The 26,469-nt window shown below is 32.2% G+C and overlaps 1 protein-coding gene across 1 annotated transcript in view; it reads right to left on the reverse strand.

Moving 5' to 3' along the window:
* Nucleotides 1-26,469, reverse strand: part of LOC139685583 (protein bric-a-brac 1-like) — a 70,295-nt gene that overhangs the window by 7,096 nt on the left and 36,730 nt on the right. The window contains exons 3-5 of the mRNA XM_071582521.1: nt 15,866-15,982; nt 4,689-4,952; nt 2,711-2,865 (exon numbers count right to left, since the gene is read on the reverse strand). Of these exons, the coding sequence (XP_071438622.1) occupies nt 2,711-2,865; nt 4,689-4,952; nt 15,866-15,982 (536 nt within the window). The remainder of the gene's footprint in view (nt 1-2,710; nt 2,866-4,688; nt 4,953-15,865; nt 15,983-26,469) is intronic.

Below are 26,469 nucleotides of genomic sequence, written 5' to 3' on the forward strand. Positions count from 1 at the left end.
TGCAATGTGTATGACATAAACCTAAAGATCAGGAGCTCACTGCTCCTTATATTATAACCATATGTATTCATTAGAGAAGACAATAGTGCCCTTTTGAATAAAATTTTCAGGAGGTAAACTGGTCCTCATTTGAACTCCAAGTGGGGACAACAAGAGATACCATCTTTCAAAATCATTGATCAGTTTACAATTTTGCCTTGAAATAAAGTTATCAATATATGTCTGGAGGACTAGACAGTTTAAACATAAGAAGTGTAATTAGTTATAGGGAAAGAAAGAAAGAGAGGAATGGACGAAAAACCATCATTGGGAAGTGAAGCATCACAATGCCACATGGAGGACTGAAGTTTTAATAACCTACAGTCATCACTTCAATAAATACAGAGTAAATATCAATTGCCATTTCAGAGGATAACTCAGAATCTCTTAGTGGTGATAAAAATGAAGGAAAGATATGAGAAGAGTTTTTGAGGTGGCTCAATGGAAGAATAGAACTGAAAAAAATACATTTCAGGAGGTATACAGGTACCTGTATTTTACAAAAAAGGATTAACAAGGAGTCTTAATAGCCTTGAATGGATATATAATGACAGCTACAAAATCAAATGTGCACAAGAAGCTAGAAATCAATAAAATTTCATCACAATTGATGGAAAATTGAGAAAAGACGGGAAGTACCTGGGAAAACCGATGTGAATAAAAGTGGAACTACAATTATGCAATGTCTACAAAACTAAACAAGAGCAGAAAATGTTCTAGACATTATCCAGATACAACATGCATCAAAATCATTACTAGAATAATCTTTCAAGAATGGAAATGGAAGTGGTAAAGTATGCATATAAGTGAAGATTGATTTGGATTTCACAGAAGTGAAAAAAGAGAAGCTATCTCCTCCTTAGGATGATCATAGAGAGGGGAATATAAAAAGACAAATCAGAGTTTATAGTTTCAATGGATATGAAAAAAACCTTTAGATCATGAGGATTTGGACATTTTGACAAATTTTTAAGGAGAGAGGAAGAAAAGCATAATGACAGAAGTTTGTCAAAATCTCCTCATTGAGACCAAAAGTATTCAATTAACAGCAAAGAAAATTAGAAAACAAGCTAATATTTAGAAAGGGCTACAGTAAGAATGCTCATTATCACCCTTAATTTTTAAATATACATTATGAATTCAACCAAAGCAAAACAGAAAGATAAATACCAATGCACAAAATCAAGAGGAATGGAATGTCATAGTAAAGGGTTGTAAATGAGCATGTAAATGAGTTGTAAATGAGTGTAAGTAGAGCTTTATTATCTAAAAATCAGTTTCTTATGCCCAACATCGTCTCTGATGTGGATAACTTCGAAAAGGCTAGTAAAATATGAGTGCCTGAAGTTATTTTCTATTATTATACTTCTCAAAAATCTAAGGGACCATGGACTGTCTTATATTTGATGGGTGGGAGAAGATAAAGTTATTTTATCATTTGACTATGCAGGATACAACTGGGGTGAAGTAGGCAAGAAGGATAAGCTACCTGAGGATTCAGTTGCTCCCAAACCTTCATCATACTGTTTTCACATGTCTGAGTTCACAATGAATCTGCATCCTGTGTTTCCGAACCTTGATTGCCTTCAATGCTTTATTTTCATAATAATTTTCCCCACCATATCATGCTAGTGAGGAGGGTTTTTGTACTCTTTGGTATCAAATCAACCAGGAAATCACAAAGAACATAATTATGACATTGTTTTACAACCATTGTTTGGCACAAAAACGTCATAACTTCAGGTTTCAAAATACACAATCATGAATAATTGAGGGAACTTCTCCATTCAACCCCTATGACCAGGAAGACCTCTATTTATGGTCTAGATGATCCCACAGTTTGAAAAGAATGGCTACCAAGCCTCTCTTTTGTTTTGCAAGTGTGATGACAGGAGGTTATTTAATTGAGAGATTTCAACAGAATATTAGAAGGAACATATACATCACAGTGTGGCCTCTTATTTTCCCAACTACCATTTCTGATTTTTTACTGAAAATGCAGTTTTTCTCTGACTTTTCTCTCAAGCATTTGATAAGCAATTGGCTATTCTTTGTGGATCGACGCTTATTGCTTCATGTGCCACAGGTATCATCATAGACAATCCTACCTTATAGGTTTGGTTTCTGCCAGGCCCTGTATATCTGATGGCCTATATTTTGCACGAGCAAATATCTAAAGGGATGGGATGATTCTCATTCTGTATTCCTGACTGGCATATTAGATTCATGAGGTATTAAAAAAAATCATACTTTCTCCATTTTTTCCAAATTTTTGAAGAAGTTGAGTAATTCCTAGCTTTGAGAAGTAAGAGTTGGAGCTGTCACTCTTGGAGTCATACTTCCACATCCCAGGAAAGGAGTGATCTGATTGTTTTTGGTCACACATGAAGTGCCACGCCCCAAGATATTTGAAAATAATAACAGAGAGTAACTCTGGAAATTAATGCTGTTAATTCTGTAATTTAAAATATAACTTTAAATTTGTCACGAATGAAATCACTAAAATCTCTATATTTTAACCTGAGAGGTGCAAATTATGTATTTGTATTATAGAAATTAACAGAAGAGCTAACAAAATTATTGAAACTCCTAAGATGTTCTTAATAATGGCTCACATATAATTTATTTATGAAATAGATGGCCTTCAATATGCTAACATTGTAAACTTTACCTGAATGCGAGGAGGGTATGACAAATGTGCTGGTTCATCCTTGACATGAGTTGTATCTCTGAATACCACTGCTCTAATAACACCACGAATATGATCATCAGGCCAGTTTCCAAGGAGAATGCGCTGGGGTCGCCCTCTTCCTTTAGGGCGAAGATCTGCAAAGAAAGGATAGCCTTGATGAAGCTGTGTAGCTGTCTTAAAAACAAAAATTGCAGGCTTAAATAAAACTATTAGTGTTTTTTAAAATATTTCATAAAGTAGGGACCTACTATGTATATTATTCTCCTTTCACTGTGGGATATAAAATTTGGACCGACCAATTAAATAATGAATCAGCTCTACTTTGCAAGGTAATCTATCGCTGTACGAACTATGACCCTAAGATTCATAAAAATTTTATAAATAAATTTTTTCCAGGAATGCAACCAGGGGAATGGAGATAGCCACAATTGCCCTAATCTTTGCCAAAACTTTGATCTTTACTAAAAGGTTTAGTTGTCAATAAAATCTTAAGTTTTTTTAATAAAGGCTGACAATATAAAAGAATTGACATTCTATCTCAAATTTTCTCCCTTTTTTCATTTCTGTGTCCCAAAGTCACTTATTTGAAGGTTAAAAATATTTCTATGTACTTCATATCAACAATAATAATAAATGAAGAAGAGGCTACCATTACAATAAATTTCATTGCGTGAAAAATTATATAGAAAGAAACTATCCCCTGAGAAGAACGTAATTACTATAGACATGAATACCAAACAATTTTTTAATGCAATACTAAAATTTAAAAAAAAATGACACGACTGACTTGCAAAGACTCTTGAAATAAATACATCTAATTCCTAATTATTTCATGTGATGGGTGGTTCAAAAACCTATCGGAAATATTAAAATTTACTTTCATTGCATATTAAAATTTACAGTATGCAGAAAACTGAAGGAAAGATCAATAATTTTAAAATAAATAGATATTCAAAGGTGAATAATTAAATTATTGTTCAATGGTGCCTGCATGTCTAAAGACAATCAATACGCATTCAAAGGACATTTACTGAATATTTAGAATTTACCAGACATGGATATTTTATCCCTCCTATAGTAACAGTATATATTATTTGAACAACATTATACAATAGAGGAATGGACATTTAGAATGCCTATAACATTCCAAATCCAATCACCCAGGATGACAACTTCTAATTTTGGAGGTGAAATATTGGGTTCAGCCCATGAAGTGATAATAATACAATTTTTATTCACTCAATTGGCCAGCAGACATAGAGAAAGTCAATGTAAAGGGAAATTATTTTATTTATTGACAGGGCCACAAAATGTTTTAAGGTATATTAAATTATACTTCAAAAATGACTAATTAGGGCATTAAAAAAATACTATTACCATGTTTAATTGAAACACTTCATTAAAGTGTGACAACTGAAAATGTTCACAGAAACACTTTCTTAGATAAAAAATGCATAAAATCAAAAATATAAATAAAAAATGAATTTTTACAAGCATTGGAAAAATTGCTTATCCTCCTATCCCTACCTTTATCTCCCCTCCTGGTTAAAGGAAGATGACAGCCTTACATAGGTAATATTTATACAATATTATAGTAAATGAATATCTATGCCATATAATAAAAGATATAACTTGACAACAACTATCCATAACTATCATCTGCCTTCTGCTGAATATTGGGAATTTTCAAATTAGAATAAAGATTAAATTTTTAAATTAGGTTTAATGAACTCATTTATTCAATGTACATGAAAGTTCACAAAATTAAGCCTGATACCGTATACTATGCTGAGTTGTTCAATTAAAACCTGCTAAAAGTTACAATTTAATGTTGTTTCACAGTGTAACAGATACTTTTTTGCTTATCAATTTGTATATTCTTGGCAATATGGCAACAATATACAAATGCTGGACTAAATTTCTGAATGATAAAGATAGGAAGGAGGCATAGACTCACCAGATCCTCCATCAATTGATGGTCCAAGCATGTTGTGCACACGATTGGCATACAGCACAAATGTTGGGTATGGAATATCATACTTTCGGGCTGACTGGGATAGAGACAGACCCTCCTTCAGAACAGAGAAAATGGCTTCAGCCATTGTCTCAGGTCTCCATGATTTCAGTGGTCCACGCTCACGGAACCGAAGGTTGTGCACAAGACTCTGATTTGTGTTCCAGCACTTCTGCCACATAGACTGCAGCTGATATTGGTAGCTATCTGCAATTAGCAAAAATAATGAAATTGCACATCAATATATTGCTATGATAAAAACCTTATTTTATTGTTCATGAATAAAACATTTTCCACAGACACTGTATAATAAGTGATAACCAACATTTATAAAAACTCACACTGAAATAAGTCTGTCCATTTCTAACATTACACAGTTTGATATATCTTTCAAATGAACTATACACATACAGAGTTTTAATTCTATTAAACTATTATAAATATTGTATAATACCAAATACTTGTGCCAAAGTAATATAAAACTACTTTCCCTCATGGATAAGCCATTGATGTACCATCTATGCCAATGGTTTCATGGCACTTATAACCTAACCAAAAATAACTTACACTGAAAGCAATTAAGTAATAAATAGAAGGCAATAAATAAATACATATTAGAGGCTGGATTACAAGTAGGGGGTATAATAATGCTACATTCTAATTATAGATAGCCAAAATAAATATAGCGTCTATATTAAAAAGAAATAAAGACCTACATAGTTAAGCAGCAACTAGCCATAAACATTTTGATACCTCTTATGTGACAATTTAAAACAAACTGGATGGATCATTTATGAGAAATTATCAATTCATTCTTAAGATTCAAAACAAGTAAAAGTGGCATTCAATTTACATGGATTTCTCTACAGTTAGGAAACAACATCAAATTCCATGGAAGTGCAATAAATAAATCCTTAATAATTATGAAGCCAGACTAATCAAAAACTGACTTGCCACTATCCCTTGAATAGCGACTGATGCTATACATTCTGAGAATTGGGATGGCGCAGTGGCTAACGTATTGGCTTCTCACACAGAGTGGTATCCCGATCCCTACTTGAGGTGCTTTGTGGAGAGTACTTTGAGTGAGTATGCCGTCCGTCGGATGGGACACTAAGCTGCGGACCCCTTGGGGCCTTTCATTAAGAGTATGCTAATGCCGATGACGGGTTTCTCTCCATCCTTCCTCCTTTCACATCCATCCCCTATGGTGCAAATTATAGGTTGTCAGTCACCTCCCCTAAAACGTTTATACATTCTCAGCTAAAAACTGAACTAAAATATTTTAGAAAAATAGTATTTTCAGTTTATATAACGTGTTGAATATTTTAAGGGTTATGGATACATGTTATTCCTATTGAAGTTTTCAAGTTAAAAGCCAGTAGCTTGCTATCATTTGGATGAGAATGATAAAGAAGAAAAATGTAAGAATTAGGGGAAATGGTAACAGCTTGTTAATAACTGCCAGTGGTATGCGACTGACAAAATACAATTAGAGGACTTGCAAGAGCTGGTGTATTCCTTAAGGTTATGAATGAATTAAGTACCTTTGGTATAAATGAAGTATAGAGAAAAATGGAATTTGTATCATTTATCATGATAAATAACTGAAGTATGCCCAGTGCTAATTGAGTTACATTGCAATGCTTTTTTCATTTAAAGCATTTCATATGCTTGCTATTCATGTTTAATTTCTTTGTATACTTGCAGTTGCCTAGATTTGGAATCTACTCATGATTTTGGTCAAATCAATTTATTCCCAAATAACGTACATGGATGGTTGAGTGTCAGTTATCTGGAGACTTCATTGTTTATTCTAGTGATTTTTTAGGCCAATTTTTTGTTGAGAGAACAGCGACAGGAAGGTTAGAGGTGATTTAAATTACTCTTTTATTGCTCATCTGCTTTGTACTCAGGCTAAAATATTGTCATTTTCATCAAAAACAAACTGAAAAACAGAATAAATGTAAGAATGAAAGCGCATTATAATTTAAATAAGAAATTTCTATACAATGAATGCATTATTAGTTTAAAAATAAAGACTAAATGGAAACAAATGAAACTGATATAGCAAAATAACAGGTAATTTAAGGATGTTTGGTTTAGAAATCTGGTTTAGGAGGAATTACAATAGCAAAGGAAATCAACCGTGAGGATATAAATAAATTTTATAAAATGCAATATCAACCACTAATTGGTTTTATCTCACAATTTTGAAGTTTCCCCTCTCTTGGATGGAGTGTCTTAAATCATTGGGTTAAGGGTTTGTATAAGATTTATGTCAACCAATTAGTAAATCTTGTGTGAATTGGTTGATTTTTATTAATGGGGGAAAGAATTAAAAAAGGATGGGGCCCTTCCTATGATGATTTTATATACCGAGATAAGATCTTGCAGGTCACCCTGTGATTTCAAGGTCTGGCAAAAACATTTTTATATTTTAACCCTTGGTGGAGGAAATCATTTCATCAGTCCTATCTCAAGTTTGATCTTGTTTTGTTCCCTGAAAAATTGGATTGAATTATTTTTGTCATATTCAAACAGATTAATCTGATGTTGAAAAAGAATGTAAAATTTTCTCTCTGAATTAATGTCTGCAGCGAGTTTTAACTTCAGGGCAACAGGATGAATTAGGAAATTCTGAAATTAATTGAATCAGGTAACTTTGACCAATAAAAGACTCCAGCCATACTGAATGCATCATCTGCATGTTTAGGATGATTTACTTTTTATGACGAAGGACCCTCAGGCAAATCCACCTCTGAACTACCATTTGTGCCTAAGAGGTAAACAAAAGGGCGAATTAGCCTATGAACGCAATAGATTTCTAACATTGAATCCCTTTCAATTAATTACCTCTGCTGTATAATGATTTTTGTATCAGGAAGCAAGGGGACAAATATACTGAAAGTTTTTCAGAATAAAGTGGTAGATGGAAAGGTTATGAACCTCATTCCAAATGTGAACATGAACAAAACTGTGCAAGCAAAAGGAAAAGGAGTGGATAGATAGAGGTCTTTATTTGGGCAAAATTGAGACCTCTGGTGGATGTGAGTGGATGGAGAATTTGAAGAGGTAATGATAGGTAGTAAGGGAAAAAGAAGTCTTTCACCCCCTATTTTTTTACTCAACTATGCTAATCATATGAGAGGAAATGATGAAGGAGTCTGGAAAGCAGGTGGTAGGTATGAAATTAGTCAAGGAGCTGACTGAGCAAGTAAGCATATAATATACCTACCATTAAACATCCAGACATGGTATTGGAGTTATTGCCAATTGCATTACTGAATCAATGTAACAGGTATATAATGAAAATAAATCATAGTAAAATGAAATTAACAATACTTCAAAGGAGTATGAAGGCTGAGTTAAACTTTAAAGTAGGAGGGTTAACTTAAAGCGGGGGTAGTTCACTTATTTCAGCATTATTTGGATGATATTTCACACAAAAAAGGGCATGCTATGAGAATAACTGCAAAATCTAGGAAGGAACTAATGAAAGGGACTCTAAAGACTTATTGAAATATATGTCAAGACTTAGATATGGAGGAGCAGCATCGTGTGGCTTTAGATTATTGATGAAAAAGAGGATTATTTGAGAGTTCTGGGCACAGAGATAGATTAAGCAATAATACAGGTGTAGATAGAGATAAATAAAGAATTGTTAGATGACAATTAAAATCAAAAAGATTAGCAAGTATTTTCCTTCATTGCTTTATCAGTCCTGATACCACTGAATTAATCATCGCACTTTTCTTTGCATATGACAAACCTAATCCAACTCCCCATATTTCCTATGGATCCCAGGTACTAATTTATTCCTCCAAATTTATTTTCCACTCTGAACTAGCTTTTTGTGATAACATTTTTTCTGCTTTTCTCCTTTTCTCTCAAATATTTATAATTTTATTTCTTCCTCTATCAGTCAACATAATATTTAAAATTTGAATTGCCAAATTAATGCAGTAAACAATTTATTTTTGATTCTTCTTTAATAAATAATTTTGAGTTCCTGATGAAATGTTTATGCATTGAAACCCACACAATGTGACTTTTGAAATGTGGTTTTGAAAAAAGTTTCCTGACAATAAGTAGAATTAATACCACATCAACAAATGGACAGTGATCCTGCAAAAATTTAAACACCAGGGTTGTCTGTAGGCAATACTTCTGTGCTGTATCATATAATGTTTTTAACTCGACTATAAAACTTTAGCCTATTTAGTTGGGTACACCTTTGGACCACATTAAGAAACCGCAATTTGGTGAATTGTGTCAGCATAAATTGTCTTTAGTTATTGCCCAACATGCATCAGAATGCAAGAATTAGCAATTAGTTTTTACTGTGTGTGTGGATACCACAGAGTTGAGAATTTAGTGTGAAAACAACAAATCACAATAAAGTTTTCATTGTTTCTATCTTAAATGACATCAGATCCACACTGCATTACTCTACTTCATATCAAAGGATTTGAAGGTGATTTCACAATACCTTCTGTACTGTCAAATTCTGTTCCTGAGTGGGAGGTCATTGGTCTCTCAACAATTAACCTGTGCTTGACAAAATATTCAAGGCACAAATATTTGACCTCAATTTCCAAGAGTGGTAGTGCTACTGGTAGTGGTAGTGCACTGGATGCACTTCGTGGTAGTGCTACACAAAATATCAGTTTATGAAGCTTGGCAATATCTATGGATCTATATTCCAGAAGGTCCAAATTTGAATGAAACCTAGAGAACATGGAAGCCATTGCAGATATCTGCAACTTATGATACTAGAGTGTTAAACACAATCATGGTTTAATAATAAACTTCATTTATTCAGAAGTTTTGATCAGCCGATGGTTTAAATAGCAATATGGCATACTTGTTATAGATTCCATTAGTGATAGCTAAGCATAGAGGGGTCGATTGATATAGTAGCTTCTAGGTTTAGACAATACAGTATCAAATCATGGCACAACAAACTTGAAGGATAACCCAATTTTTTCACTAATGGCAGTTTAGCTGGGTAGCCAACTGGGTGTTTAGAATCAAGCCCTTGATAAACAACATTCGACATTAACAATGAAAATTGTATATAAGAAAATTATCCTGGATATAGATGGAAAGTCATGCGAAGAAATCCTAGTTCAATTACTTATTCATAATCTTCATCAAGTTTTTATCACTGATACTCTCAGTGGAATTTTGAAGAATGGTTTGTTTTTAAGCAGAGAGCTATACAGTAAGATGTGTTGAGTAGCACTGGGATGCAAATCTGATTTGACATATGTTTGGCAACATGATAAAATGCCAGAAAAATTTGTTATGCTATAACTTAACAAAAACTTATTAGCAACCCCTTCTTAAACAAAGGCATACAAGGTATGCTAAGATTTTAAGTGAATAGAGATTCCAAGAAACAGGAACATTTTGAAGGAATAATTTGCCAGAGATTGAATCAACATGAAGTAACCATTTCAATACAAATCCCTTTTTAACTTTAAGAATTATTTGATCATAGAGATGCCATATGAAACTGATACGGCTGATATTTTCCATGTGCTTCAATTAAGTAAAATTTAGTAACGTTTTAATGGTTGACTTAGCCTCCCAAGCACATAAAATCCTAACATTTTCGGTTCTTTATGACATATCTTCATCCCTTAGATCTCACACTTATACCATAAATAGCACAGCAATCACTGATTATCCCTTGCTGAATAGTCTAAATAAAGAATAACAAAACAGAAAATTAAATGACATAATCAACTACATGCTCTTCCGTCAATCACTGACAGCCCCGAGTCTTTGTTTGCTTTTCTTACTTGATTCATGTAAAATTTTCTACTGTGCTGACTATCACTTAAGTTTACTCCAATTCTTTTGGGCAATCTACCAATTTAGGTCGGTTTTGGATAGACACAACTACAAAATAAATATCCTTTCTCTCCTCAGAAAACTCAATCTAACAGCCTACTCTACAACAAAGTCCCTTTTCATCTCCATGTACTTCCTTCCTCCCTTCATTCCATCTAACACCAATATCCTATTTCTGCCCCTACCTCATTTTCCTAACATTCTCTCCTCTATCACTGTCCTCAACATCCCATTGCCAATCAATATACGAGGGTCATCCGGAAAGTAGTACCCGTTCGTGCCGCATGAAGTGCTGACGACGCGAGTAGCCGCTGGACGAGGTCAGATAGCTTCAGTGGCTTGTCTGCCTTCTCTGAGCCAAGTTGCGTGACGCTAGCATTGCCTGTGTTGTTTCTGTGATTGTTTACAATGTTTAAAAAAATTGAGAACGCCGCCAGTTGTGAAGTGAGGGCAGTGATTAAATTCCTCAATGCAAGAAACGTTCGCCCATGTGATATTCATCGCCAATTAAAGGAGGTGTATGGAGACAATGTAATGGACGAGTCGTCTGTTCGGCGGTGGTGTCGCAACTTCAACATGGGGAGGGGGAACACACACGACGATGAGCGTTCGGAGAGACCGTCTGTCATTACAGACCAACTGGTGAGCTCAGTTGACGAATTCGTGAGGAACGATCGGCGCGTCACAATTGATGACATCTGTGAGCATTTTCCCAATGTTTCTCGAACAAATGTTCATGAAATTGTTAAACACCATCTGCATTATGCAAAAATTTGTGCAAGATGGGTCCCTCGCGTATCTCAATGAGCTGGCGGCGAAGGACTATGCAGCAGGAATACAGAAACTTGTCACACGTTATGACAAATGCCTTAATTTGCTTGGAGATTATGTTGAGAAGTAGTTTAAAGTATCCTCTTTCAAATAAAATTTTTTATGTTTGTTAATATTTACTTTTGTGTCTTTATTTCACGAACGGGTACTACTTTCCGGATGACCCTCGTATGTTTCATCCAATTTTACTGTCTCCTTAGCATTTATCCCAGAAATTCCCTTTCCTCCCCCCATACATAGCACCTTCTCATTTATTTTCATTTCTGTTCACTTAAATTTCTCTATCCTCCTCATTTCAAAATCCTTCAATGTATGCCTTTTATCCTGTTTCAATGACCATGTTTCCACACTGTACATAACTACAATCCATAAATAAGTTTTAAAAAGCCTTTTCTTAACAGTCTTACTCAACATCCCTGTCATCAATTCCCTCCTTGTGAAAGTTTCTTTGCCTAATACAATTCTTATCCTCATGTCTCCAGTACTTTGGCCATTTTAGTCTTAAACTCCCAATATTTTATGATAATGATTTAATAAACTTAGTCAACTCTTCTGAATGCCATATTAAAATCCATAAAGACATCACAATAATAAGCTCTGTTGGTTTCTATCGTTGCTTTCATTATTTCTATGGCATCAAAAAGCTTCCCTTCCCCTTCTAAATTCTGAGCAGCATCTAAGCAGCCCTTTACCCTTTTATGATTCTAACTTATTTTTACCCAAATAATTCTTAATTCTACAACTTTAGACCTATAAATAAAATTTCTTTATGGATTCATGGCATTTTGATTGGTGATGGGAAGTTGAAGACTGTTTTAGAGGGGAGAAATTTGGGAAAACGAGGAAGGAGAAGGAAGAGGATTGGCATGTTGGATGGAATGAAGGAAAGAAGTATGCAGAATTGAAGAGGGACTTACTGCGGTGCCCAATTTCAGGTTTTTTTTCCGTTACAATAGGGAGTAAAGGCATTGTTGTACAGTTGTTTATGCAGTGTCCATCCAAAATCTACCTTAACTGGTAGAATAACTATTATAAAAAGCAATAGACCACATATTCAAATGAATTACTCATTTTTAGGGAAAATAATTAAAATAGGTCTAAAGGTTCCCGGTTTTATCCTTTCTTCAAAACTGATGCAAAATAGTCAAACAAAGCTCTCCCCTAATATCCTAGCCCCACGAGGTATTCCATGGTGATTCCATCTAGTCCAAATGCTTTGCATGCCATCCATTGCTGCTAAACATTTTTCTATTTTACTCTTTTGTAGTCTATAACCAAAGCTATCTAGATCCATGTTGCATGCTCTTGTCTATATTTATGAGCAATAGTTTCATCTTTTTATTACCTAAATTCAAATTCCACAGAGTGACCAAAAATAAGATGGGCTCAGAATATAGATTTTTTCCAAGTTTTTAAGGATGAAAATTGAGTTTTTCAAGGTTTTGTGCTCCATTTTTACTACCTCATATCTCCAATGTAATCCAATGGAGACTGTTCAATTTACCCTTGGGGATATTACAGAATGTTCATCTTTTGTAAAAATAGTTTTAAAAATTTAATGGGCAACCTAAATAAAAATCCTGCTCACAGTAAAGAGATCACTAGTTTTAGAATCCTACATTGGACTTTTTGAATTTTTAAAGCATCTCCATGAATGTTTTACTGTGCCATGACACTTTTTTGCATTTTTTATCGCTAGTATTCAGGAAATACAAGTTCTTAAACAAGTGTTATTATAGAAGATGATCAGTAAGCACCTAATATCGATTAAAAAATCATTCCTATTGTGGAGTATCTATCAACTGAGGTATTCTCACTCAAAAGAGTAATGCCTAATGTTTAATACTCAATTGTACCGAAGCGATGGGTAGACAGTAGTTTCATAGCAAGACTAAGTTAATTCGATTCAGTTCATAAATGCTCATCCAAAGTACACAGCTGTGATGTACAATTCTTTAGCTTCTTCCAGGAAACATTGCACATTGAAAGTTAACAAAATAGCCAGATTAGTCATTCATATTCAATTCGAAAGTAACTTTTCTTTCAACTAATTCCAGTAAAATACCATTATTTCTACAAAATTTCAGGTTTGACTGCACCATTGTAAATATGCACAGGATTAATTTAAAAGACTTTCCTTCTTTTAGTTTTCCTCAATAAGCTTTTAAGATATTGATTTGAGCAACTTTTGTGATATTTGGTTCCTTTTTACTGAATTTTGGAATCCTTGAAAAATGTTTGAGTACAATGTGGCAAAAGATTCTAAAGACGATTTAATTTGTGAAGGCAATGAAACCAAATGAGACCCTTAGAAAGAGTAGCCCTGATTTGAATCATATTAACCTTTAAAATTACAGGGATAATTTAACTGAGAATAAAAGTTTTAATAAACAAATTAAAAATACGGACCACAATATTGAGGCTTAATTATTATACCGTGGCCACTTTGTTCACAAAAACATACAAAAATTGAAAGTATTAGCATTGAATAAGTGGTTTTCTTTTACAGAAAGCAATTGTAACTACCAACTGTTTCTTAAAATTTCTATCGTTTTATATAAATGCTCAAATGTATTTCTTAGGAAAACCTTAACCATATTTCTTATTGAAATGATAACGCAGAAGACTGTAAAAGAAAGAAATAGACAGAGAAGGAAGTTAACAAATTGGACTCACATATTTTGAAAATAACTAAGAAAATTTAGCTTCTGCAAAACCACTCAGAAATTCATCCTGAAGGAATTAGAGGATATGATTCGTTAACCCAATGCCACTGAGAAGTTCTCGTTCAAAACATAGACATGATACATGGTTTCTCGTTCAATGCTTCAACATTATCATTTATAAGAAAACATTAATGCAAAAATGTAATTTTATCCTTATAATCTGAAACTTGTTGAATGCCAAACAAAATACTAAATAAATGAAGCGCGTTTATTAATTATTATATTATTAGTAGTGCATTTATTATTTATTGATTTTTTAATAAATAATAAATCTGTGTATTTAGTAGTTAGTATCTATCGTTGTGTTTTATATAAGAAGCCATTGGTTTCAACTTTCACTGCACATATTTGTCTGTCCGTGTGCATGCTCAATTATCAGAAACAGATGCGATCTAGAGAAGAAGGGTGATATACTCGTATATATAGTAAATAAAATATTAGTGTTTGGAATCTTCAAACTTCTTATAATATTTGGTGGATCAAATTAGGCAGTTTAAAGCTATGTTATCTATTCATCTGCATTTCACTGGAATTTTCACAAGTATATTATTTTTTAGAATTTATAAAACTGGCATACTTCTGTTTTGAAATATTCTCTTTCTGTGAAAAAATAGGGTCCAATGTTGTACTACTTTTATAATATCAATATTATTTTTCACATTAAAAAACATAATAAGTACAGTACTGATAATAAGCAAGAAAAAAATATGATGTCAAAATACAGGTAAAGAAGGTCTATTATATGCAAACAAACTGCTTGTTTTACTAAGCATAAAAGTTTAAAGAATTTTTTATGATTCTTTACTTAAGTCAGGTGTAGTAAAACTGCTTCCCAAATATGTAAATGAGTCCTCCACTTTATTTGCCCAGTTTTTGGCTCTTCTTCAAAACCAATTATTGCTTTGAGCTTAAAATATACATTGATGTTTAATTAGTATTAATTTAGGATATAAAGTGATAATGTATCATCCTACTGCAAATTTTGTTTAATATTTCACATAAGGAGACCAACTAAGCCTCGTATAGTTTTCATTTTCAAATATTAGCTTATACCTTTAAAAGGTTTTCTTTTGAAAACAATAAAGTTTCAACAAATTGAATGAACACACTGCTCTTTTAACCCTCTATTCAAAGTAGGGCACGTTTCTTTAAGAAGAAATGTAATACCTACTTACTGTTACTCATGCAACTACGCTGCATGTGTAGCAATGGTTTCAGCTGAATTTAAAATTCTATATACTTATATATTAGTGGTATTACAAACATTTATGGGCAAAGACGATGTGAAAATTTCAGTAGCAAAATGAGAAATTGAGTGTGATATATTTGCATGGAGCTCAAACCAAGAGGTAAAACATTAAAATAAAGAGGGGAAATGTATCCATTATGCAGAATTAACCACCATAGGATACTTTAAAAGCATTATAATATCCATGGGTGGACGCTTGTAAATAACTGACATGAGACTCCCTAACATTCGCTGGAAATATAGGTTCATGTCAAATATAGTCAAGCACTTCTTATTTAGAACAGCAAGAAACCAACAACTTTAGCAATGAATATAAGTAATAAATAAGATTTAACAGACCAGGGTTAATATTAATACATTATTCTATGATTATGACATATAACTAAACACACACAGGTGTTTTATATAACTAATGGTTAGTATTTATTCAGGTGAAAAAACATGCATCATACTTGTAATATGTCTTCTGTCGCATTTATTGAGTGACTGATCTAAACTAGATGTGATGAAGGAGTTCAGGAGAGGGCGTTGCAGATGGTAGTTGCTCTCTAGGCTACCGCCAAGATTGTCTGTGCAAACAAGGAATTGATGAAGAAAAAAATGAGAAACAGTAATAAAGACACATGAGAAAACATTTTCACATTAACAAACATATTTGTGAGAAACAAGAAATGACAAAAACATATATATATTATTATTTGGAAAATATTTAAAAACATGCCCATTCAACATTCTCCCTTTTTTTGCTGTGGCCAAACTAGCAAAATGGAGTAATGATAAAAGAGAATTCATTTAAAAAGCTTATATAATTAAAACCAGCAAAAATCAAAGATTAAAAAATGCTGATGAGAAAAGTTGGGCTTACTTGAGAAAATACATCAATAAAATTACAATGAAATCACACATGAAAATCAGTTACCGGTCATATACCAGGTAACTGATTTACATCAATTAAAATTTTTTTTAAACATGCTTAACAACAAAGAATAGTGACTACTTCTGCCAAAATGCTACAGTGAAATATCAAGGAATTTTATATATATATATATATATATATATATATATATATATATATATATATATATATATATATATATATATATATATATATATATATATATATATATATATATATATATATATATATATATATATATATATATATATATAAATATATAATATATATTAACTATGTCAGATTATTATGATTTCAGAAATAGGTGGCCAGTTTCATTTACCCAAGGCAGAATATAGAAATGTCTATCATTTATAAGTGTATCAATAAGATGTGAGTTGGTCAAATCAATGCAGCAAATTCAAGCAAATGAGAATGCCTATAATATATTGACCTTTTTAGTCATACATTCTTACCAATAAAAGGTATATGATGAAATGGAACTTTCCTGAAAAAAAATGAAGGGAAAAAAAATTGTTCCAGAATTTAACGTTGTACTAATTTAGGTGGCATAGTATAAACGTACATAAAACATATTTTGAGTCGCCTTTGTATCACGATGAAGGTGCCACAGTTATCAGGGGAACAGGACAAAAACTGAGAATAAATTTCCAGTAGGATAAACCCATATCTACAATTTTATTGATTTAATCAAAAACTGGAATATTTAAAAATAAAATTAAGTCATCCTAAACCTAAATTTGCAGATGAACAGCATAACTTAACATGAACTCCAATAAATATAAAGAAGAAAATACTTTACTCTCTTACAGCAAAATTATTTAATGGGGGTTTGATATTCGAGAATTAGTATAGCATTTACTAAATACTAATACAAATTTAAATAATGGTTGACATTTAAATTTGAAATCATGCCTTTGACATAATATTCCCAGAGAACAAGTTCTAATTAATTGCTATGTCCCTCCTACTCCTCTTACAAGGATATCATTTTCATCCAGCACATATTCTTGGTTGCCTCAATCGCTGGATTCACATATCATATAATGATGTATCTTAAATTAATAAGAGCACCAAAAATATCTACTGAGGGGCCAAAGTCCCTCTGTCCCACCCTCCTTTTTGGCATTCATGCTATTTGGATAAGGCACACACAATACGTTTCTGAAGTTTCTCACTTCATGCTGTCAATGAATTCAAAGTACCAAAGGGAACAGTCTTGATTACTGTCAACGCATCATAACCCCAAAAAATTAAGTTGATCCCACTTTGATGAAGAAGTATCAAAATTATTCTGATTTGAACAAATATAACTTTTCTGATTAGGCTCACAAAAATGAAAATGTCCACAATTACTCCATTAAGAAATTATATGGCCTTTATGTAACTTGAGCAGAACTAGAGCAATTACAATAATTTGCAGTTACATAAAAAATCTAAAATCTTCTAAATTATTCCAAGTCATCAATTCTCCTTGGCCATAGAGCAATGATATTAGTGTAGGGAAAAAACAAATTGTAGCAACTGCAATTGTTCCATACAGATTGTAAGAAAAAATTTTGTTCTTCTAAAACACAAATTTCAACTTTGATCCATATTCATCTTTTTTCATCTATATTTCATTCATCATAAAGTATTCTAAAATTATTTGCTCAAACTGGGATTCAAAAATAACATGAAACAGCTAAAAAGTTGGCATTGGAAAAAAATTAATCATTTTAATTAATTCTGAATTTAAAAGTTACCTATCAACAAAAATAGTCGCACATATCTGCACTGCTGCTATTAAAATGTGTTCGCCAGATACTACTGTGGACACTAATCAATCAATGGAATTTAAGTACTAAACACATTAAAAGATTTCGAACAAATGAAGAGCACCATAAAAAATATGTAACGTAAGCAAAAACATATGATAGTACAAAATAAATGGAGTTAAAAATAGGTAGGCAGGTATATTGAATACATTAGAGAAGTAATTACACTAGAAAAAATATATGATGAAAACATGCTTCATGATGGTACAACTGTTACAGCTAGCTGAGCTTAAAGGGCTAAAAATACAGCTGGGGGTTGAAATACACTAAATTCTTTTTCATAATAATGCATGATAAATTAAAAGAAAACAAGAAAAACAAAATCATATTTTCACATCAAATTTATTTTTATGAAGGATCATGAGTCAAAATCACACAGTTAACAAATGCTGTATTGCTCCTTAATCTTATATAAAATGGAATGACAACTATCCAACATTTATTTCACCATTTGGCACTTAATACAGTTAGGAGCTTATGTTCAGCAATGTTCAATCAATGAAATCTATCATACAAATACACTAAATTACAGATATAGATTAAACAAGCATGGTTTTATTTAAAAAAAAACGCAAGTTTTTGATGCCTTTCAAAATCCAACAACAAGAGAAATTCTCATAAACTTGAAAATACAAAAATAAACTACAATCCCTTATTCATTGTGCCACAAATGAGAATATATTCATTTATAGAGGGGTTGTAGTTCTGCACAAACTTTGATATGAAAATTATTACTTCTACTCTCATCACTCTGAATTGGAGAATTGCTGTCATTATGAGTATTTTATGTAATGTGTTCACAATAATTTGAATAATTCAGCTTAATGAAACATTCCCACAGGAAAACCCTGCAATCACAGTTAATTGTCACACTTGGTTGATCCCCTGAATAACAACGATGAATATGACAAGAATTTGTTTATACAAAATTTAAAAAAATGTATGGCAAAATAAATCAATGAGAAGCAACCAACATTAAAACATAAAGGGGATATATTGAGTCTATAAAACAATTTTTGAAAAAAATATGTAATAAATTTTGGGAAGAACATAAATTTGTGGATAATAACAGAAATTAATTTTTTTTAATGCAACTGAAGGGACGATTAGTTACCTATGAACCATTCACTCACTCTTACCCATCCGAAAAAGATATATTCATGCAAACCTGCCCTTTATGCTCTATATTTGCTCCAATGAAAACATACAGAAGAAAAGGTACGTACTTTTTTATCCAATACTATAATAGCTCAACGAACATTTTTTCACTAAAAGGTTGCGCAATGACTTCACATTATAGTCCAAACAATGTTGGATAGCCTGACATGATAGGCGTGTAAATATAGAATTCTGTCAAATTCAGTTTAATTCAATGTATGCAATAGAATGCCTCCCTTATATTTAGTGACTGAAATATTGAAAATTAGAATTTTTTCATGCCAGTCATTTGCTGCCAATACAAACCTAGCCAAATTTTACTTTCATATGACTTCTAAAAAACATGGATTGAGACCACTTCAAGTGTTTCCCTATCATTTCTAGTACGTAGTGATGTCCATTTGATTAGAATGATTATGAAGGGTTGCAAAATGGCAGTGAGTAGCTATGCTATATAACCCTCATAACCAAAGTATGGCTGTATTAGCAAATCATCATCAAGTACAAAGTGTTCCAAAATGAGAATCGGATATCAAATTTCTAAGAATGCATCTATATCCCTGCCCAAATAAGTTTTCACTGACACCTTTTGACGATACCCACGAGGTCACACACCCTTAGATCTAATTATTTCAAAGATGGAATGAAATGCCATAGGAACTAAACCATATAAAATGGGAAGTAATTGATATTTTGAGTTCTGACAGGGAGTTATCTTAAAATTAAAGCCATACCTCATTTAGTAGAAGTCTGTAATAAAGTGTAATGGTCTATCAACTAACAGTTCATTTTTTTTCTTCTGATGGTATACTGTCTTAATCACAGTTCAGGGAACTTTACACTCATGCTACACATCAAACATGCAACGTGAATGTAGGTACCACCTTTAGCTGATATTTGTTCCTATTTGATTTGAAATAGTAACAGATTCATCATATGCAATAGAAGTCATTGGCTAAAAAGTTGCTGCATCAGCTACAATAAGCAGTCCTAATTTTACATGACAATGGTCTGTGAAATTAGTGAAAGTGGGTGAAATAAGAAAGCTAATTTCAGTCCATGAAACACTAAATACCTCAAAATTTATGATGAAAAATATTAGAAATGAGGATAAACTAACAGTGATAATATGTAATCCTTTGGAAATGGACAGAATCATGGTGGTATGGTACAGAAAGTTTAATTCCCAACTTCAAAAATTTAACCATTATTTCGAACAAAGAAAAAAGTTAAATTGCATCTGCTATGACTTTTTATCTTCTGTACCGTAAAATTCTTTCTTTTGATAAAAAATTTGAATGGCATGAAGACTCAAGGAAACACATTCCTTACATCAAATGAGGCATGACTCCACTGAATTGGCGAAATGATCTGACAGGGTAAAACAATGTACTTTTTCTAGCCTAGGAATGTTTGAAAAAATATTTATTTTTGTAATTCTAGAGTACACTCAGGAATTGTATTTTTATTGATGATGAGACAGTAAGATAGCACAAATGAAAGAAATTCAAACTCCAGCAAAACAGCCACAAAAAAATAATGAAAAGGTAGAGTGCAGGTGAGATGGCCTTTGCAGTGTGTTGAAAATTTCCAAATTTAAAACTGTAGAAACTCAGGTCAGAAATTAATGAAATCAAAAAAGGCAGATGAATATTTTCTCAAATATTTTCCAAACTTTGTCTGAGAAGAATTTACATTCCACCGGCAGGGAACGGGGCACTAGAATACTCCTAGTGGATAGATAAAAAATTAAATTCAAAATAAAAAACCTTTAAAACAAGGTATACTCCATGAATTCTCACTCATTACTAATCTGTGATTTAATAACCATCATGAATCTGCCCTCCAGAAAAATTTAAATATTTTTAGGTTTTTATAAAAGTATGAAACCAATGGTTTATTAATGGAATAAAGAGTGAACTATATGCTTAAGGTCACGGCCTGCTTTTCAAGCTAATTTTTAAGAAAAGCAAACAATTTTTAACCATGACTGTTGGAGCAACCAATTAAAGCAGCAATTTCAGCAAGAGTAAAAGTGAGTTGAAATGATAGAGGCATCTAACCGTTAAGTTATTCACCATAATGAAAAATTTACATCATATATTAAAAATTTTCAACAGGAGGATAAAGATATAATTATAAAACTTGAACAATGTTATGTCAACCTATTCAAAAGGAATGGCTTAACATTACAGAAGAAAACATCTGAAAGCTAACTTTGAGCTAAATATCATTTAAAATTCCAATATAAATGCCAGATCAAAAAAGAAGATTGCAAAATGCCCTGACCACGCACATAATAAGCTAAGAATACCGACATTATTGTAGCACTACAATTGTATTAATTATTGTGAATTAGCAGTGTTTGTGATTCTCCCATCATTATGCCTACAAACATAATTTTGCACTGAAAAGTAATGCCAACAAACATTCACTGAATTTCTGTTCACATAAGGCAAAAAAAGATCAAAAGTGTATGAAAAAATGTTCAACATTATCACATTTTTACACATCTCTTCACCGTAAAAGTATTCTACATAAAACACATCCCTGCACAACTGTCCTCATTCATTACATACACCATACTCACTTCCAAGGTTGAACAAATGGTCCACATGGCTGAAAAAACATGCAAGCTAAAATCACTACCACAGCTATCATGAAAGGAAACATGATCTGCAGGTTGAGCATTCTCAATCACATTAAATGAGGGACTTTTAACACATAAAGAGCATCTACTATAAATATGCAAATTGAACACTGGCATAAACGTGAATCAACTTTGCATTTTCCTGAGGTATGTAAATGTAACCAGTCATATCACTGAGGCAGGACAGCTTCCCATAAAAATTCAATTAAACCCATTTCCTTCACTGATCTTGGCACTGAATGTCATATAAACAGTCTTAGCTCTTATGTGCATACGACCTACACTAGATGATAAACCATAAAAAGAAATATTCATTCTAACAAAAGTGCAGGTGCACTTGGATGCAATAACAAGGGGAATGAAATGAATTCAAATCAAATTAATAACACTCAGCAGGCATCTATACAGTAAATGCTAACAGGAATGTTACAATGAAGGAGTTAATGCATGGACCAAATCTCTCGGTTGCACAATTATCTCTTGAAAAACGCTGAAATTTTGGGCGGGAATTAGTAGCATGATGTAAAAAAACATTAATGTCATAGCTTTATGATAGAATATTAAGGTCACAACCACTTGGGAAAACCCAATTCCTTTTTTTTCTAGCAGCACCATGCAAATGATTATCACGGATTCTAAGCAGTAAGTTAGTTCTTTTAAAATGAAAATATTAATGAGAATGTTGGCTTTGTCAAAAGGTTGTGAGACATAATGAGCAAATGTACACACAGTGTGTAGCATGAGTGTCAATAAGCAAATCTCGATGAAACTTTTGGGCCGGAGAAAATTAATTATACAAAAATCCAGACAATTAATGGGGTAAAAGCTACAACTTAATAACTCGATTAATCTATCCAACATTCATCTTAACCCGAACAAATTTTTGCTGCCATATAAATGGTAAGTTAGCACTACTCAGGTAAATTGTGAATCATGATGAGGAACTTTTGCAAATGCTTCTAAAAATGAAAACATTTAGTCTACTGGTTCTCCATCTGGCGGTGTTGAATAGGGATCAAAATAAAGAGACGCAATTCCATACTTTTTACAAAATGCCCACCACCATCGGAAACCAGAAAGACCAGTAAAGTGGAAACCTGGGTCGCGCTCCTGCCTCAACTTTTCAACAAAACTAACTACTGCTTCCAGTGATTTTTTCGTCCTTCGATTGTAAGGCAAAATTGAAGTCTGGCAACAATAATCTAAGACTGCATTCTCCTCATCACTAGTAAGTCCTGCTTCTTCAAGCACCATCATTCGCTTAGACTTTCCAAGAATATTATCATACAAAGTTCCCTTTGGAATGCCAAAATAAGTAGAAGCCTGGGTGAATCGCATCTTCTGCGTGACTACAGCACGTATTGCTTCCTGAAGTTGATCTTGTGTCCAGGCAGGCGCTTTCAGTTTCCAGAGAGCTGGGCAATCTAAGAAACACAAAAACAAAAGAGGAACTAAAAATCTACTGTCTAAGAGGGTATGAGGAGAAAATGGAGGGCATACAGGAAAAAAAACAAACAAATCAGAAATACAGAGATTCAAATCTTTCCAGCAATTATCCTGATTGGGTATCAGCAAGGATGAATATTTGAAAAAAAAGCTGAACAAACTTAAGGAACTTAAGAAATAAGAGAACAAATGAAAAAAATAATGCACTATATTGATGGATTTATTTCTAACATTCTTTTCAGTCTTCCAACTGAGGTTCATAGATGTGCAACCCTAACACCTGAAAATGAACAACATGCCATCTTGAACGTTTTTCATGGAAGATCTTAGCATGAATTTTATCTTTTCTTTCAACTAAAAACAGTAGATCCCTGACCGAAGAATCAATCAAAAAAATGCTACAGTTATTATTACAGCTGTTGCTATCACAGCTAATCACAGTAATTGAAACTATAATTTTAAAAAATCCAAAGGTTTGCAAACCCTACATCTTCAATCCAAGTATTCTGTCAACAGTACTAGGTATTCCTTCCATTTTCTTCGCAATGAGTTTTGGAGCTGTGCAAAATGCCCTACATAACTCAATTATCATTTTAAATAATGAGATCAAGATCCTTTAAAGAGCTGTTACTGGGTGCTCTGTTTGTAACCTTTTACTTCAATGAGCTTTTGAAAGATGAAAATTTTGCATTCTCAAGTAGTAAATGGAAATATTTAACATCTTAAAAGCAGACAAAAATTTTGCAACAATTTACGTCGTGTTTCATTCTGGTATAATGGTTCACATTCAAATAGCTTTCACTACTTTTATACACTAAATTACACAAAGAACTTAGATAGTCATGCAAAAATATCAGAGTACATAAATACAATGTCAAAATACACATGCAGACACAACATAGATGGACAATCAGATGCAACACGACATTACACTTACTCAATATCTTTTTCTTTGGTACAAAAGTATAACTTAGAGAATAAAGATAAAATAAGGTAAATAAAATCCAAATTAGAGCAGATCATCATTTTCTGAGCTGAAAGCAAGAATTAGTTATCACTTCAACAGTTTCATAAATATAAATTATTCCCACGCTTAATAAATTATCATCTATAGTTATACTTAATTATCATAAATTGACAATAATAACTTAAGATATCTGTTGGAGATAAGAACAAAAGACATTAGATCTAAAGCTACCTTGTTATACACACCCTAAAACTTGAAGCTAATTTTAAAACAACTACCATGCTTAATTATGAAATATTTTGCTTTTCTTGAGGATAAAAAAAAAATTATTCATTTCTTGATAACTTGCCCTCCAAGTATGAACATAATTCTAATAAATTCATATATTAACCTAGGCTTACTCTAGTTATGTCATCGTTATCGATATTAAAATATTAATATTCAAACAGAAGAAAATTACAGTATAATGGCAGTAAGGGAAAAAATGAGTGTACTTTACATACAAGGAATATGAACATGCCGTATACCTAAGCTAAATCACATACCAGATATTTGCTATTTTTATTTAAAATCCATATACTTAATTAAATTTTAATCATAACTTTGTTACTGGAAAATGTAACATGTCCTAGCAACATAAAATAAAATGAATATTGATATAAAACTTTGGTTGATGCATCAGAAAAATAATGGAGGGAAAAGTAAATGATTAATGAAGAGCCATTTAAATTACCATACCAAACTTATATGACTGCCTTTCCATAATCACTCATAAATAATTTATGTTACTAATATTTGACTGAAATACTAGTTGATTTGCCCAATTGCTGCTTACCAACTCGTAAGGAGTATGTTATTTGATGAATAAATGAAGTGTGTGATGACAGTATGATTCAAGACCAGCAAAATGAACTATAGAAGTAAGGCAATGAAACAACATTAAACATCTTAAGTATTTTTAAGAAAGTGGATGCAAGAAATTAATATCATATTTTCTCACATTTATTAACTTAAGACCAGTGATAGATGATGACATTTAAATTTTAGATTCACGCAATTTATATTTACAACATTTACAAGACTGCAAAATTGCTAATTTTGGATTTGGGTAAATGATTCATGTTTAGCGAGAAAAATATAATGTTTACACAAATAAGAGTAAATGAGAATTCTTTATGTCATGAATTTTTCTTGAAATTAATTGAACTATGGAAATGCACATACCTTCAAGATTTATGTAGACAGTATGTCCAAAGATTCAAACCTACATGTGAAACTGATATTTTGTGGAAGATGAAATACACTTAAATAAATGATCGTAAGAACACTTATGAGTGATTTAGGAAAGGAATGGGAATAATGAAAATAAACTAAAAAACTCATATTTATTCCAGTACAGATACTGAAGAACTTAGGCAGTAAAAATAAATTACACATTTAAGATAGGGCTTTCTTTATCACACAGAGTATCTTAGCAGTAATGTTTAATATGATATGTAAGCCCATTTGATAATTCCATATATTTGGCCAGTATTCAACAACTTATCATTAATAGGATCCTAATGCGGGTCTCAGTTCGGTCGTATTCCCATTTTATTTCAATCACGAATTATATGGAATATTTTAAAAATCAGGAAAAATATTATTATTATCTATTCTCCAAAAATAATCTTTATCCCACATTCATGAGAATAATCATAGTTCAATTTCAAAATTTGATATGATTTAAAATGAATATAATAGAAGGTATAGCATTTAGCAAGACAAAAATGAATTTTATTTCTTAATTCTTCTGGTTTAGAAATACATCCTATTTTAAACGGACATTAGCACCAATTAAAATAGAAAAAAACAAATAGGTTGTTTATTAGAAGTAACTGAGGAGGGACCATTTATGTTTTTACTGAATACCAAGTAAATACTTCCATGACTCTGAAATGATATACTTTTATATGGTAAACTACTTTTCCTTTCATTTTCAGTATCAACAATACTGAATATGTAAACAAAATAATATGTTTTCATAGTTAAAAGGAGTAGGCAAAAATGTTATTCAAGACCGATTTTTTTATTAATCATATGTTATCTAAGATTGAAATATT

This window comes from Hetaerina americana, unplaced genomic scaffold (genome assembly GCF_022747635.1).
Source record: "Hetaerina americana unplaced genomic scaffold, ioHetAmer1.1.p SCAF_117, whole genome shotgun sequence".
NCBI lineage: Eukaryota > Metazoa > Arthropoda > Insecta > Odonata > Calopterygidae > Hetaerina > Hetaerina americana.